The 16,139-nt window shown below is 38.2% G+C and overlaps 1 protein-coding gene across 2 annotated transcripts in view; it reads right to left on the reverse strand.

Moving 5' to 3' along the window:
* Nucleotides 1-16,139, reverse strand: part of ADGRL4 (adhesion G protein-coupled receptor L4) — a 72,925-nt gene that overhangs the window by 33,844 nt on the left and 22,942 nt on the right. For both annotated transcript variants that reach the window (XM_014872190.2, XM_014872189.2), the window contains exon 3: nt 1,637-1,789. In XM_014872190.2, the coding sequence (XP_014727676.1) occupies nt 1,637-1,789 (153 nt within the window). The remainder of the gene's footprint in view (nt 1-1,636; nt 1,790-16,139) is intronic.

Raw genomic sequence — 16,139 nt, forward strand, 5'->3', positions numbered from 1 at the left:
GACTTTGCAGAATCTAAAAATATATTGTGGGGCCCTATAAACTTGTTTAGAATGGATATCTGGTAGTTCTGTTCTGTGATTTGTACTAAATAACTTGTACTATATTTACAAAGAAATTTTGGTATTTACTTCAGCTATCAGCCTGAACACACAAATTTCAGCTGCTTGTGTGCAAGTCATATCTGCTACCTGTAGCAGCAGAACCACTGGGTACAAAATATCCTATTTTGGTTGCCCTGATGGATAAAGAAAAAAATTAATTGTGGATCAAAAGGTTGTCTTTAGGACTCACATGTTGGTAAAGTAATTGGTACACTTGTTTAATGAGAAAAAGGTGCCCACAGGTAATTTTTTAATTCCAGTGTGAGTTTTGAAAGCTCTTGGCTCCTCCCTGTGGATTTTAAAGAAGTACTAAACTAAACTCTAGAAGAGAATAAAAAAGATCAATCTGCCCAGTAAAGAGAGGAAAAAGTGAAGAAATTACCAGGCATGGTAAGAAGTAATGGTAAGAAGTTAAAGTGACACAAAAAAGTCAGAGAAATAACTTTGAAGACAAACTTCTGAAGCTGAGGAAATATCATAATGTAAAAATCAAAACCTGGAGCAGAAATGGTGAGAATATTTACAGCTCAATGTGCTAACTGTCTCCATCCCAGCTAATTTAAGAATGATTCATAGCAGCTGGATAAAGCAGAGCACTTTTAGATGGATGTGAGCAATGGGCAAGAAATGTCGATTAGATCACTTTCTGGCTTAATATGCAACCACTCTGCTGATATTAAGAGCAGTGAGAAGAGAGGTTGTCAGCACTCACAAGCTCACAGGAGACATACCTAGACTGAGACACAGTCAGCATAAAGGTGTAAAGGGCAATAGATTTATTTCTCATTTTCCCATTCCCTGAGGACTTTTGCAACATACAGAGAAAATTACCAGGAGTTTGAAAAAAGAGAAATAGTTACAGCTCTTCCATTCAGAGGAAATCCTGAAGGATTGTATGGTTGTTCAGAAATAACATTTTTCCATAGAACTTTTCCTCCCCTGTAATCTTGAACATGTTCCATTCAACTGTTACAGAAACAGAAGCTAATGAATGGCACAGGAGGCAGGATAACCACTGATCTTGCTCATTGCTTTTGATCAGACTTGAAAAATTATAAAAAATATTCTAACGAAGTTTCCAAACAAAAGATATTTCAAGTATACTAGTTCAAACTTATAGAGAATTTTGTTGATCTGAATGCAGAATATTTTGTCACTTTTTTCCAGAGACTATGACCACCTTGCTCACAGATCAGTGATATTGTGGCATAAGTGGGTGAATTGGTGATTTCTATGTTGTCTTAACTATACATTTACTGTGTAAATCTGTGACATGTGGATTTAAATATATTGCAAGCATAGTCAAGAATCAAGTGTTATACTGAAAGCAATGGTAGCTGTTCTGTTGCCAGGGAGAAGTGTGGGCCTGAACTGGAATATTAAGCAAGCCTGTTCCAGTCCAAAATGTGGGAATTTTATACCCAGACTCCAAACTTCACAAATATGAAAACATTTTGCTAGATTTCGATAATTAAGAGAAGCAATAAGAGAAGAGTGACAATGTAAAGCTATCTGGCAGACAGTAATAACTTACCCACGCAGGAGGTTCCATCATTAGGAACAAAAATTTGTTGGCCATTGCTGGGTTTGAAACCAGACATACACGTGCAGTAATAACTTCCCTCTGTGTTTGTGCAATTGGCATGCTCTCCACAAGGCTGAGTAGCATTTTCACACTCATTATCATCTGCAAGACACAAATTATGGAGAAATATATTTACATTTGATGATTGAAGAAAGCAGTATTGTATAAGCTTAATTTGGCTCTGGTATTTCACTTGTCTAAGTCTTGAATGCTGAGCTGGCACTCTTGGTGTTTGTCTATATGGTTTTCCCATTGCCAAGGATGTAATCAGGTGCTCAGCAGCACTCATCTGCCCTCATCATGTGTGAGTCAACAAGTGAGACAATCAGTGGGATACTAAAATGAATGGTTTAATTGGATATACACTTGGAATAAAGGATTGAGACAAGTGCATGTTCTGCTATAGTTGTAACTAATAATATTTTTTCCTATTCAAAAATCCACAACTAGAAGCTCACTCTAAGGATGTGTCTAGGAATCCTGAATTATAAAAACACAGAGGTCAAAAAGATATAAAGAAATCACCCCCTTGATTCTCTGACATCAAAGCAGAACCATTGCAGCTAAATACACAATTTTTAAGGCCTGTTTTAAAAGACTTTCTGTGGTATTTCTCAGCATTACTGGAAAACAGACTTACAGATTTATCCTACTACTGGCCTGAATCTTTAAGTATATTGCTTTTTCTTAGTTATCCCAAAGGTCTTAACAAAGAGATGAGCAAGATTCATGTATTGAGCCTTCCTGCTTAGCAATTGCTCTGCAAGTCATAATTTTGGTACCTGCAAATTCACATGAACAATTTTACAGGACTAATCCCAGGATGATATACACAAGTTTGGGACTGTCATCTCTGCAGAGCTTCACCATGTGCTGTCATTACGACCATGGGGATCCAGCAATCTTAATCAAAGGTCAAGCAGAATCATAAACTCATGCTTTGAACTGAAAGCATGTTCTCCTGCAATGTTGATCTCCTGCAATGACTCAATAAAAGCATTTCCTCTCCAAAATCTTCCAAGGTTTCCTGTTGTCCACTGAGTAATTTTCAGATCAAATTTGAAAAAAATTTCAAAAGCTTCCTTATCCAATCAGACTACTTATCAAACTGAGAGAAACTCTCACAATACTGACAAATCCATCTTTCCAATAGCACATTTTTTGAAGTACCCCAAAACTTTGGAGCAAAAAAAAATAATGAAAGTCTCACAAAGAAGGTGGCACTGTTGAGTGGAATTCTCTCTTTCTACATCATGAGAAAGGAAAAGAGTTAAAGGCTTCCTGAAATGTACTGGGATTTTGTTCCTGTTCTCAAGCAAAAGGTACTCATAACATGATGAATGACAGGAAAGAATTCTAACAGGGAGAGAAATAACAATTTATTGCAGAAGAGAAATGATTTAGGAGCATGACAGGGAGAAGAAATATGATTTCAGAAAAGACACCCAAGGATGAGCTTTAGAAAGGTGCTCCTGCTTCCTGATGGTCAGAGTTCTCATAAGCTGTTTACAGAGATAGGATGCAGATAAGGAAAGTGTCATGTAAGCTGGGACAGTGACATGATTAAAGTACAGCAAGAGCCACAGAGCCTTGCAGGAATACATTTCTGGAATATAACTTAGTCACAACCCCCAGCAGATCTCAAACAGGGCATTTTTTAGGATTTGAAGTCTGACATAATTTTGAATGTGACTCAGTTGTCTCAGACATGCAAATATCAATTCAGAGCTGCAGTTTTCCTCAGGGGAATTTGGGTCAACAGTATCAAATGGATTATGCTCATTAAAACTAAAGTGTAATGTAATTTAGTGAGGAATCCAAGTATAAAAGCACTTTGCCAACACAAGTCAACAATTTTTATTCTACAGCCGTGGTATTCATGAGAATACAGCAGAGGTTGTATATGATTTGGATCTAAAAGAATGCCAAAGTAAAACCTAATTAGACTAAGTGGAATTATGGTAGGGAGGAAAAAGTGTGATATTGATCCCAGTTAAAAAAAAAGTATGAGAATATGAAAAAATCTGGTTTGTTATGTAGCATTGCAGAGACCAGGTCCCAGAAAAGTTTGCAAACCTCGATTACAAAATCCACTTCTAATGTTATTTTTGTGTGTCTGATTCCTTTGCAACCCAAATTCGCTCCTGGACCCTAGCATTTAATGACAACAAAAAAAGAGTGGACTACCTTATCATAGTTGTAAAATAAATTTGGTCTTGGGAAAATATTGCAGATCCTAGAAGAGTATGTGTTGACTTTGGAAAGCTCATAGGATAGTAGCCTTGGAAGATGAGAAGCAGAAGGTCACTGATGATGGCAGGACTTGATATAAAGTAGAAGAATAACAGAACTAAGGAATCTAAAGGCTAATGCAAGAACATTACCTTTTGGATATTTTTCTAGGAGTTCAACCACAGTCCTCAATATCCAGCAATATTGACTTTTTCAGGTGGTCCGAAGGATTTATAAGCAATATTAAAATTACTCACACGGTGGTTATCAATAAATTCTCTACATTTATGCCTAAATAACTTCTCTAGATTATTGGTATTTTTTCTCCGTATTTATGATGTCTGCAAAGGGTTTAATGGTGACTGTATAACCTTAGTAAGTTTGCTTATTGAGATATCTTTTAGATCATTACAGAAATATTTTGAACATTAAAGAACTGCAATAACTTACATTGCAAACACAAGAATGAATATTTTAGAGTTAAATTCATATGGAGCTTTCTTTTCACTATTCCCATGGTCTAAAGTAATACTGAGCAGACTGTGCTGGGGATAATTTACTGGACCACATCCTTCTTGTATTGAAATCAATGACGTGAAAGTTACTGACGTAAGTAGGCTATGGAAAACTACTGGGTTAATGAGAAAGGCAAGAGAAGAAGTCTGAAAAAAACCAGAAAAGATTTTAATATACAGTCTATCTAAACATTCTTTTTTACACAAAATATTCTACAAGATAAAAAATGATGGCAAAAATATTATGAAGTTCTTTGTGCATACAACCTGAATTTTTTATTCAGACAGCACTCCAATGAGAAGCCCAGGGGCTTAAAGTAATATTCCAAATTTTACATGATTTATAATGTTGTTGGATTTGTGATTTAAAGGATGTCAGGAAAAAACAATGGGATTTTATAGATGAAAAAATGTTTTTTTTAACAAAATTTTCTGCCTATGCAGAAAGGATACTTTAAGTGACAGCACTCATATAACCCACCAGCTTTGTTGCTACCTAATTTAATTACAGCATGTGTATTTAAAGCTGCACAGATACCCATTGAACACTGCAGGCAGTATTTCAGGAATACACATTGCTTTAACGATTTTTTTGTCTCCAGTAAATTATGAAAAATTTGGAGACAAGACTAGCCAAATGACAAGGTTAATTATCATGTCTAAATGGTAATGTTGCATTCAAGTCTGTTTGATCCACAAGGCATTTCCTGAATGGCTGCACTGTCTTGAGAAATGACAGCAGGGGCATGGAGCAGGTCATTGGAATTCTAGGCTTGGTTGGTTTTTTGGGTTGCTTTCCATTTTTGGTTAATTGTTTTTTACATGGCAGTTCTATGATTTGGATTGCACTAAAGTCTCATCATTACCAATCAAAATGTAAGGAAGTTTATAAATAATTTCCAAGGGAATTTGTATTGAATAACTCAAAGATATGTGGGAGATATAGGATTGTGTACCTGAATACTGGTAGGATGTTTACATGGTAGAGTTGTATAATAAAACCCATTTTCCATTTTTACCTTAAAACTACAGCTAGCATGCACTTTACTGTATATAAATGTCTTTGTGGTTAGATAGAATCAACTACTGTTATAGTAACCAATGTAATGTAATCATACCTCTACTAGTCTCTTGAGAATGTATTATGGATCTTCAAAAGAAAAAAAAAAAAAAAAGAAGAACTCATATACCTCTGAACTCCATTTTGATTTGAGCTAGTAATTCTATTTTAAAACACTTGGGCTCATTAATATGAGTACATTTTTGCAGAGAGAACATTAAATTCTTTTAAACATACCAATACAAAAAGGAAGAATGATGTGTGGATTTTAGGGTCACGATGCAGTTGGAAGCTAGAGGAATCTAAGAGAAGATTTTAGGGGGGAAAAAACCAACCTGGAACACTTTTTTGTTGTATTCTATATCTCTTTTAAAGGGCAAGATTTACTGTATCATATATGGGAAATATATGGTATTTTAATAATGTATGGTTATGAAATTACAACCTACAATTGGAAAACAGCTACAAAATTACATAATTTGGGGGTTTTTTTGTGAGAAGCATTGAAAATTCTTCGAGCTATCATTATTTTTATATATATATCTTATTTTTAATAAGTATTGTTATAATGCTGTTTCCTTATTTACATGCAAAATGTCACAAGGAAAAGTCATGGTAGTGTATTTATCAAACAGATATGGAAGATTTTCATTGCACTGGGCACATCTCTGTGATAGACTTTTGATGATATGATGACATATAACATAAAAAGTTAGTTTTGGGGTGAAACTTGTCATGTTGATTCACAACCACAGAGAAGTTTCTTGTTTTCCGTTTTATAAATTTTGAAATAAATTGTTCCTCCCGTCACTTCAAGTAAAAAAAAAAGTAAAAATTGAATCCAATGTTAAACAGATTGATTTGTGCATCTTCAGTCTTCAATCTATGCAAAATGAGATTTTTATAGAAATGAAGAGAATAGAAGAATTTTAATGAATTAAGAACTCTTGACCAGAGCTTTAATCTGATAACCTGAGTTTTTCCAAAGCCACACTGGAACAAGCATAGGCCCAATGCTGTGATTTTCATAAGTTTAATGAACCCGGGTGTTACTAAGGACTACAAGCAGCTCTCACACTACAGTATATGCACATTTTATTTAGTGCATTGCCCCATGACATAAAGTTAACGCACTTAAAACATCAACAATTATTTTTTCCCTAATCTGTGCAAACCTATCTGTGGAAACCAAGGCTGGAGGCCCCTGGGGCACAGCCATCCATCAGGATGGGACTCAGTGTGAGAGGTGGGCAGCAGAGGGGAGGAAGGAAATGCAGCCAGGGCGGCTGGGGAATACAGAGATTCATTGCATCCGGCTGTTCTCTGACAGTAGCCTCTGCTGCCAGAGCTGCTCGGGAGCCCCTGGGGGAAACAAAAACTACCCTTCCCTAGTGTAACCCTCGTGGGAGAACAGGGCTTGAAGTGCCTCACTTAACCCCTCAAAAGCAAGGAAATGAAAGGCTTCCTGTAAAACAAATTCCAGTGGTACTCCCCCCGCTGTGCTTAGCTTGTCTGGAGGTCTCAGAGCAGTGGGTGATTTTACATACATTACTGCTGTGCTGCAGGACTGCTCTGCTGCCATCAAAGCCCGAGTTAAGAACAGCAATACCATTAACAACCTTGCCTTTCCTTTCTTGTGATTTGTTTCCATTAATGGCAATTTAACACAATTTGTTTATGATTCTCCAAAGATTCAGCATTCGAGCTTGGTCTAAATCAGCATGAAAGAGCAGATGCTTAGAATAACCACTTGAGACTGTAGAAACTGGGCTGGAAATCTCATTTAAATATGAATTGCTTTCATAATGGGCCTGATTCATCTTTGTCCTACACCTGGGCAGGGAACCATGCAGTTGCTGCACAGAAAATGTTGCCGCTGCAAGCTCTGCCTTGTTAAGATTTCCCATTTCCCTTCTGCCTTCAAGAGCTTTCACAAATGTCTTCTTGGGGTGTTTTGTAGCTCGGCAGGAGTATTTAACTGGTTTTAACTTGGTGGATCTGCAACTAGCTGGTCTCCTTTAAGGTCTTAGTACACCAAACAAATATTTTCTCTCACATCTTCATAGGCTATGTGTATATAAAGGGATGATTTCAGATCAGCAGCTCTTTCATGTCTGGATATAGTAAAGGGCCTCACAACAGAAAATTCCCTTTGTCCCAGTTTAAGGAACAGGACAGAACAGTCTAAAAGAAGGAGGAAAGCTTCCTACATATTAAAGTCACACTCAGGTTGAGTTTCAGAGAATGGACAAGGTTTGGAGAGGTTAATATATTATCTAAACTTTTTCCTTCATCTCTTGCTGATATTTCTAGACATTATAAATTAAACATGAACAGCATTTATTATCGGGTAAGTGCTGATGAAGAAATTGTCATTTGTTTAGCCACACAGAATATCCGGCCTTTTCAACACTTGTGAAATATCTGAAAAAGGAAATCTATAATTTGTGATCACTCATATATGAAGAATGGGGTTGTGGTGGGGTATATATCATTAAAGGTACTAGTCCTTGACTGGAAAGAAACCATTTACCCAGAGAAGCATTTGCAAGAGTTTGAGAAGAAAAAGGAACAACGTGCCTAGATTAGTGAAACAGAAGTAAAAGGAGATCAAATAATTGAAGGTGGGAATAAATATTGAGCAGTCCTGTTGCACATTTCCCACATCACTTCCTCCCCTGCACCTCAGGAGAGCAGAGGTCTACATGCAGTGCATCAACACCCTCCCATCACTCTCCCAGAAGAGACCTCACTGACCAACATTCAGCAAGAAAACTTCAGAGCTGCAAGTGCAGAGCATCAGTTTGGGTGTCCAAACCACAAATTAGTTATTTATTGTCTGACACCCCTTCCCTGGCTGGGTCATGAGGGGAAGACCTGGGAGTGCTATGAAGATTCACCCTCTCTGCTGCAGCAAAACTCAGAGCTGGTCAGGCGTCCCCTGTTTGGGGAGAGCAGGGTCTCAGGTCCCTGACAGGGGTGTGGGTGTTGAGCACAGCCCAAGTGGCAGCTCAGGCACAAGGGACAGGGAGCTGCCACTCACTCTTCAGGGTAGCAGACCATGACCTCCTTGAATTTGGCGTACTCCAGGATCCCCTTCTGCCTTTCTCCCAAGAACATGGCATTGATTTACCAGCTGAGAAGCTGGTCTGATGAGCTGTTAAGATGCAATGCTAAAGAAGGAGAGAGATTGTAGTAGTGTGATGTCAGAGACAGTACAGTGGGAAAAAGCCCCAGAATGGTCTGCTGATGTTCCAAGACTGGTTTTTGAGGTGAGAAGATGTGACTAGGGGAATTATTTGGAAAACTGGCTAATAGATACTGAACAGGAGTGGATAAAAAATAAACCAAATTTCAGTTCCAGTCACATGCAGCTCCTGGATGGCTATACTGTGAACTCAAACAACACAATGGTCCCATCTGACAGGATGTGAACGAGTGAGATGTCACCACTCAAATCTAAACATTTTTGTCCCACGCAAGAGATTAGACAGAAGGAAAGCAGCTTAGGAAATAGTCTGATTAAGGGTGAATAAAAGCTTCCAGACAACACTGTCCTAAATTTCAAGACAAAAAAAAATATTTATTCAGAAAACACAGCCTGGAAATGCATCAGCACTTTACAGCTTCTATATGAAATCCAGAATGGGGCCATCATGGTGTGGGTGTGCAAGATGTGAAGAAGGTGTAACTGAGAGATAACCCAGCTTGACTGAGGCAGGGGAACATTGAGCATTATCTGATGAGCTTTATCAAACTTGCTACAAACATGCAGCAAAGGCTATGATAAGAAATGGTGCTGTTCTGTGTCAGGATATGGGCTTATCATCCTTCAGTCACTCAGGACTACATCCTAGGGTCTGGAATGTCACATGGCAACAGCAGCACTGTGTTCCCACTGTGCCAGGCACCTGGGGCTGAAAGCACCCAAATGCACCTGTGCTGCTCTGGGAGCCCCTGGAAAGCACAAAGGGCAGTATCAAACATTTAAGGTCAGTGACACTGAGGTGTGTGAGCTCGTTGCACAGGTGGCACACAGTGATAGACACAAATGAGTAAGTATGTGGGGCTCTGCAATGATTCATAAAATATCTGCTCAGGCACAGAGCTAATTGGTAAAGGTAGTTTTAATTGCAGTTGATGGGATCTATTTTTTTTTGGGGTGGTTCATATAATACACTTGGGAGCCAGAAATTAAGACTGGGTTGCTGAATTCCTCCCTGGAGTGGGCAGACAGGTGTGTTTGAACTAAAGGACAAACACAGTTTCATATCTAATTCTGAAGGAGGATTTCCTCTAGCTGATTTGCTCCATTGCTCCTTGTGGCAGGCTCAGAAATATAAGGACTGTTTCTGCATTTCTTTCTAAATGAATATGCTCATGTTTGGTTTAAGTGTGTGAAAAGTCTGTTTCCGTAAAAGAGCCTCAAACTCACGGATGCCCAAGGAGGAACTCCCATTAGCCTACACCATTGCTATTACAGGAGCAGAAGTCAAGAAGGGAGATCACACTGCTCTTACTTTCCTCACCCTACACAGATTTAATTACAAAACCCAACCTCAACATCCTGGCAGGCACCCTGTGTCAAGCTTGCTACTTCAGGATTAGACAGAATGTAATTGAGACATATCATTAGTTTCTTGGTTCACCTCCCTCAAAACCAAGGAATTAACACAAATGGATGAATGGGGATATGCTGGATTTGAACTGCTGGCAGTGTGCAGGTGTCAGTGTTTTCCTGAATGCTAAAAGCAGAAGTGTTTTAGAAACTTCGCTGTTATTAAATTACATAATTTCCCATCTGGCTTTCATTTTTGTTGCTAACTTGCTTGTTTTCACTGAAAAACATCCTTTAACTGAAAAGTAAAACAGGAAATGCACAATCAGAATATTTTTGCTTAAAGGAAAGCAGCACAGTAGCCCCCTACTGAAAGGGATTTGCCAGTAGATAACCATGCCCCACTCCTGCAGAACTGAATGGGAGCCCAAGTAGAAGCTCTGTTTCAGCACCATAAATAAAACTGCATTAAAAAAACAAAACAAAGAAAAACAGAAATCCAACCAAACCCAAAACAAACTACAGTCAGACAAAGTCTGCATTCTAATTTCTCTCAGGTTTCCCATTGCATTTTCCCTCTTCCATAATTTTAGCATAGAATCATCACCATCCAGGAAAGTAGATATATCAGAATGTGAGAGTGAAGTCTTGATTACATTAACTCTTTCTTTAGACTATTTACTTATTCTGTATACACATCTGTCCAATACTCCAGTAGCCACTGTATAATAGTATTAAGGAAAATAAGACTCAAAATTGTTCAATTACCAATGCACCTGGTTCTTGTTATTTCCAGCACTAATTTCTCAAATCTCTGCTTGCAGAACTTTCTGAAACACAAACTCAGTATGACAGAATTTTTTGCATGTTACATCAGAACCATAAACACTCTTGTAGAGGACATAATTCTCCAGTAGCTGCAAAGAGCTTGTACATTACCATGCACCAAATCTTGTGATCTATCTGATCTGCATGCAACAGATGTTAAATGCATCTAAGGAAAGACAGTATAACCACACTAGGATTAGTCTGTTCACATCTAAATCCCAAAAGCTACTAGATGGATGTCTCCTACAGACAGTTACAGAGGGTAACACTCAGAGGCACTGATCTCTCTGCCTTCCTCAACAATGACCCATCAAACAGCAAGTGAAACACAAAGCTAGAGGTCAGGGTGAACATGAATTCCTACCTCTCACATTTCCAGACTACCTTCCTAGTCCATGGGAGATAAACTGTCTGCTTACATTTCCCATTTTACCAGCACTTTTGGAAGAGAAAAGAGGAACTGAACTTTACTTAGAAGGTTTTTGCTAAATCCTAAATTTGGAACCATAGCATTAAGACTTTCTTTGGGTAACAAGGACAGCTAGACATGTAGAAAGGATAAATTGGCTCATCAATGTTCAGCTTTTGAATCTGCTGCTTAAAAACAGGTAGTACATTACAAAGCCCAGGTATCACTGTGCTACATGTTTTTCCAAAGGACAAATCTATTGCAGATAGTTCCCTGTAACATATCTGAAACAGCATTAAGAATTACTTTTGAGAGTGCACTATGTTCCATTTTGGATTTAAAAACCAGAATACAATAGAAGATGTGGTAAAATTTCTTTGAGAGAAGTAGTAACTCAAATAACATTGGAGGCCATAAAACAGTGACTACAGAAGCTATTTTTTTTCCATTGTGGAACAGTATTCATTGATTTCTGAAACCACAGGCTAATTATGCTTTGAGTGGATGAAGTACCTTAAGGAGTCTGGTCTGGGAATCTGAGACACGGAGATCACTATTTACTTTTGTCAAACTCAACTTACAGTATGAAAGACAGGAGTATCTTGACAAAATCTGATTGCCACTCTTCAGGATGAGGTGACCTAATCCTGCTCTATGAGACACTTGGACCTATATTGCTCTAAGCTAACATTAGGGTTAGGTTATTAGAAGAAGATGCTACAATAGTGAATAATGGTTTTATTTATTTTATTTTTAAAGTAAAAAATGACACGTGAAATATTCCTCTTCTACAGTGGCCCACATAGCTCTCAAGTGGCTTGATGACTGTGCTTTTTTATATTAGTCCTATTAGTGAGTTATCCCATTTAAATGTTCTGGAATTCAATAGCTTCTCTTCTGGATAATAGACTAAATCACAAAAGGAAATAATTTCAATCTATAACTGAGAAAAGCCATTAATTGCTGGAATACATCCAGTCTCCAAACCTGAAGATATCAAATATGGTCTGGCAAGGAGGAGACAATTAGGCTGAGGAATTCTACCCAGAGGGAAAACATGCCAGCATTATTTCAGCTGGACTAATGACTACAACAATAACCACTGAAGTATTTCCAGCTACTGTCAATGCTGCAAATATTTAACTCCATAGTCAAAACATCTTAATTACTGACAGTGATATTCTCAGAGACTTACCCCGGTGGATGATTTTGGAAAAAAAATTCACTATAAAATCATACAGGTTTTGATGTTGTGTACTCCCCACAGCCTCCTTCCCCCCCTTTTTTTCCCCTTCTGATGTGAATAAAAGCTAAATGTAATGATAGGAGTGAAACAGGAGGTTATAAAACATAGGAGCAGTTAGGTCTGTGGTACTGCTTGGCTCTGTTAAAAGGTTGCAGGTATTTGGATGATTATAATGGTCAAATATCATCTTAGTGGAATTTGCTAATTTGAAAAGCATCTAGCTCTCCTCCTTTCTGTAGCAACCTCTTCCAAACACCAGACTGGTCTTAAGGCCAAATTTCCTCTTTCATCTCTCCCTCCTGAAACATACAGCTTTGAAGTGATGGAACTCATGGTCTCCTCATGCCAAATAGTCTGGGTAGCTCTTTCTGCACCTTTTTTTCTAAGGCATAAAATCTGGAAAATTTTAGCTTAATGTCAAACAGCAGAATGAGTAAAGCTACCCAGATCTCTTAATGATTTTTGATTGTGAGGGGAGTACACGCCATCCTAAATAATCTAAAGCGACTTTTCCCTTGCTTACTACACTAACAACTTTACCTTTCATTAGTTAGTACTTCCTAAGTTGAACTATTCTGTTTATTCATAATCACTGTTGTCTACATAAATTTGTCATTTTCTAGTGAAGGCCTTTTTTCTCAGAAACAGGGCCTAAGGACTCTATTATCCTAAAGATACAAAACACTTAGTAGGCAAAAATATAAAATTCCATTAAAAACATATCTAGAGTTTGGACAGAAATAATACTTAAACCATGGAATAAAGTTGAAATGTGGAACAAGTCAGAGATGAAATCACTTAAAAGTTTGTCTACCATAATACAACCTGCCACATAAAGTGCTATTATGTGCATTTTATGCCTGGGAGTACTGACAGGCGGGAGGGTGTGGATATGTTGTATAAAAGATGCTGTGCATCTTCTGGCAGCAGGAGACAGGCTGGGGTGAGCTCAGAGGTGTGTCCTACCACAGGCAGTGATGCTACAGCAGTGCCACTCTCTAGCCAGGTCAATTTGCCCCTTAAATGTCTATTAATCTCAGTCTCTATTAGCCTGGCCATCACAGCACTGCTCGCTGCTGCTTGACCTGGTTTATCCAGCACTGCCCTCTCTCAGCTCAGAGACACTCAGAGAAAAAGTCCCAGTTACAAAACACGGCTGACACTGGTTAAAATGAGGGGTATAATTTACATACTAAGATGACAGAAAAGGAGGATTGTCATAAGGTACTGAATAAATACACGTAGAACACAACAGATTTCCACAGACTGCCATGCTGAAGTTCCATCTGAGAGAAACTTTCACTAGCGTTCTTCTCCGAGTACTCAGCTTCAAATTTCTCAGTTGAAAAGGCTTAAATCTCGCTTCCCAAGAAAATCACTCAAAAATACAAAAAGAACCTTTCCTTCACATATTGAAATAAATCCCTCAACGTGCCTAAAACTAAGTTCAAGCAAAAATAATCAAGATAAATATTACTATTACTGAATCAATGGAACTTGTAGAATTGTGTAGATTTCTGCAGCATGTTAAGCATCCCTGAAAATTGGGCTGTTTATTGGAAATGTGGTGACGTGTTGCAAGCTGTAGTAAAGATGGTTACTTTGCTTTCAATCTAGGAAAACTATTATACCATGTATCAGATGTTTTATTTATCAAAAGATAATGCCTTTTGTCCTCCACACCCACCTGTGAATGCATCAGTACAGGCAGTTCTATAGGATAGCCTCAATTTTGCTCCAAAAGTCCCAACACAATCAAAGTACTGAAAATCCCAGTTTCAGTTTGTTGGGAAATGTTCTCTATGCTTGGAATTGTTGCAAATTTTACATTATTCTAAGCATTAAACATTTCACTTAGAGTGGGTTTACATCTTAAATCTAAATTCAGACTATGGACACAAAAAGTAGTGCATAAAAAGACATTTATTTTCAAATGGTCAAGCTGTTATGTAAGAAAATAATATATTAGAGCTCAAATTCTTATACCAGCTGCCTTGGCTCAGGATCAGGCACTGTAAAGTTAACCTCCAGGACTTCCTCCAGAGACTCAGTGAAAGATCTGGGATACAGAACAGCTGGAGCCAGGGAAAAGGGCATGTTGGGGATGGGACAGCATGCCATGTTTCAGGAAGGCTGATATTTTACAGAGGGCTCACTGCTGTTCAGAAGAGTGTTTTACCAGTCCTAAAATCTATGTAGGGATTTGAGTAAAGAAAGGGCATGCCTTTCCTCTGAACTGGTGACATCCATGTTACAGCTGCTAGAGACAACTGGCAGTCACTCTGTGAGTTAAGGTTCAGGCAAGAAGGAAAAATTGTCTTCTAAGCAGGCCCCACTTTTAGGCCATTAAACTGCAAGATAATGATGGGGTTTTTGAGGCACAACGAATTTCTTTAGAACTTCATTTGGTGCCTGTTCTAGCCAAAGGCTGCTGTGTTGTGATATTTTATGTTTAAATGTACCCTACTCTGTCAAGCCACCAAAGTCTTTAAAGTCTTCTCATCTTTATTGCAGACAGTACTTTGATCTCAATGCCAGAAAAGGTCAACACAAGAACTTCAGAATTAGACTTGTTTACATCCAACATGAAATACAAATAAATGAATGTGGCAAGGACATCTCTGGCGGATTAAATAAGGCCACGTTTTCCTAGTTCCACTCAAAATGTTTTTGTTTTTGCCAACCATTGTGCAAGCAATATCTTCATCAAATCGAATGAAATTCACTTATTGAGGCACTTTCCCCCTCAAAATGTTTCATCAATCATAGCCCAGAAGGGCTCTGTCATAGGATAATTGCAACTTGGCTTACCAACAAAGAGCATCCCAACATCCTCAGCTTCCTTATCTATACAATAGGCAGGGATGACAGCCATTTTATTAGCTGAGATATTGTTACCCCCATCAGATAAAATAGCATGTTTTGTTGCTTTGATGTTTTCTGTCACCAGAGCAGAGCTGTAGTTTCCAGCTGCATGTTTAGAGAATGGCTGTGGTAGCAGCTTGTGCTCCCTCACAACACCCCTGCCCACAAGCATCTCACAGTGAGTCAGGGGATGTACTAATTGCACTTTATCAGAAAGGAATGGGAAGACCAAACAGAGCTTATCCACAGTAATTTCTAGCCAAGACATAATTGCGGAGTCGTTTCTTGTCTAAATACTTTTCCTTGAGGAAGAAAAAATCACCAGAGAGTGAATTCCCTCTGAAAGCAGCCAGCTGAGAAGCCACACAAAAATGATTCCAGCCATTCCTGTTCCACTGTCTCCACATACAGTATTATTAATCTACAGAATATTTAGTGAATTAAAATCACATTTGGGGTAACTACTTACCTTAAGAATTTTCCACAATAACAAAAATTATAGCACTCAGAAATATGTATCTTGCTTCCACATACTTGGTTAGATCATGCAGACTTTGAAGGCTAACAAAAAAATCTGTCATGCAGAGCAATATGCAAACCCATTTAATTTTCTATTTAAATTCTTCCTGAGAGTGGACTTTTCTTGAATTTCAAAATAGCAAGCCTGTTAACCAAACTCTGAAGGTGGAAAAGTCTGCTTGTCGACACCAGGCTTTTCTCGCTGTACCATCACTTGGGC

This window comes from Sturnus vulgaris, chromosome 9, assembly GCF_052056855.1.
Source record: "Sturnus vulgaris isolate bStuVul1 chromosome 9, bStuVul1.hap1, whole genome shotgun sequence".
Lineage (NCBI taxonomy): Eukaryota > Metazoa > Chordata > Aves > Passeriformes > Sturnidae > Sturnus > Sturnus vulgaris.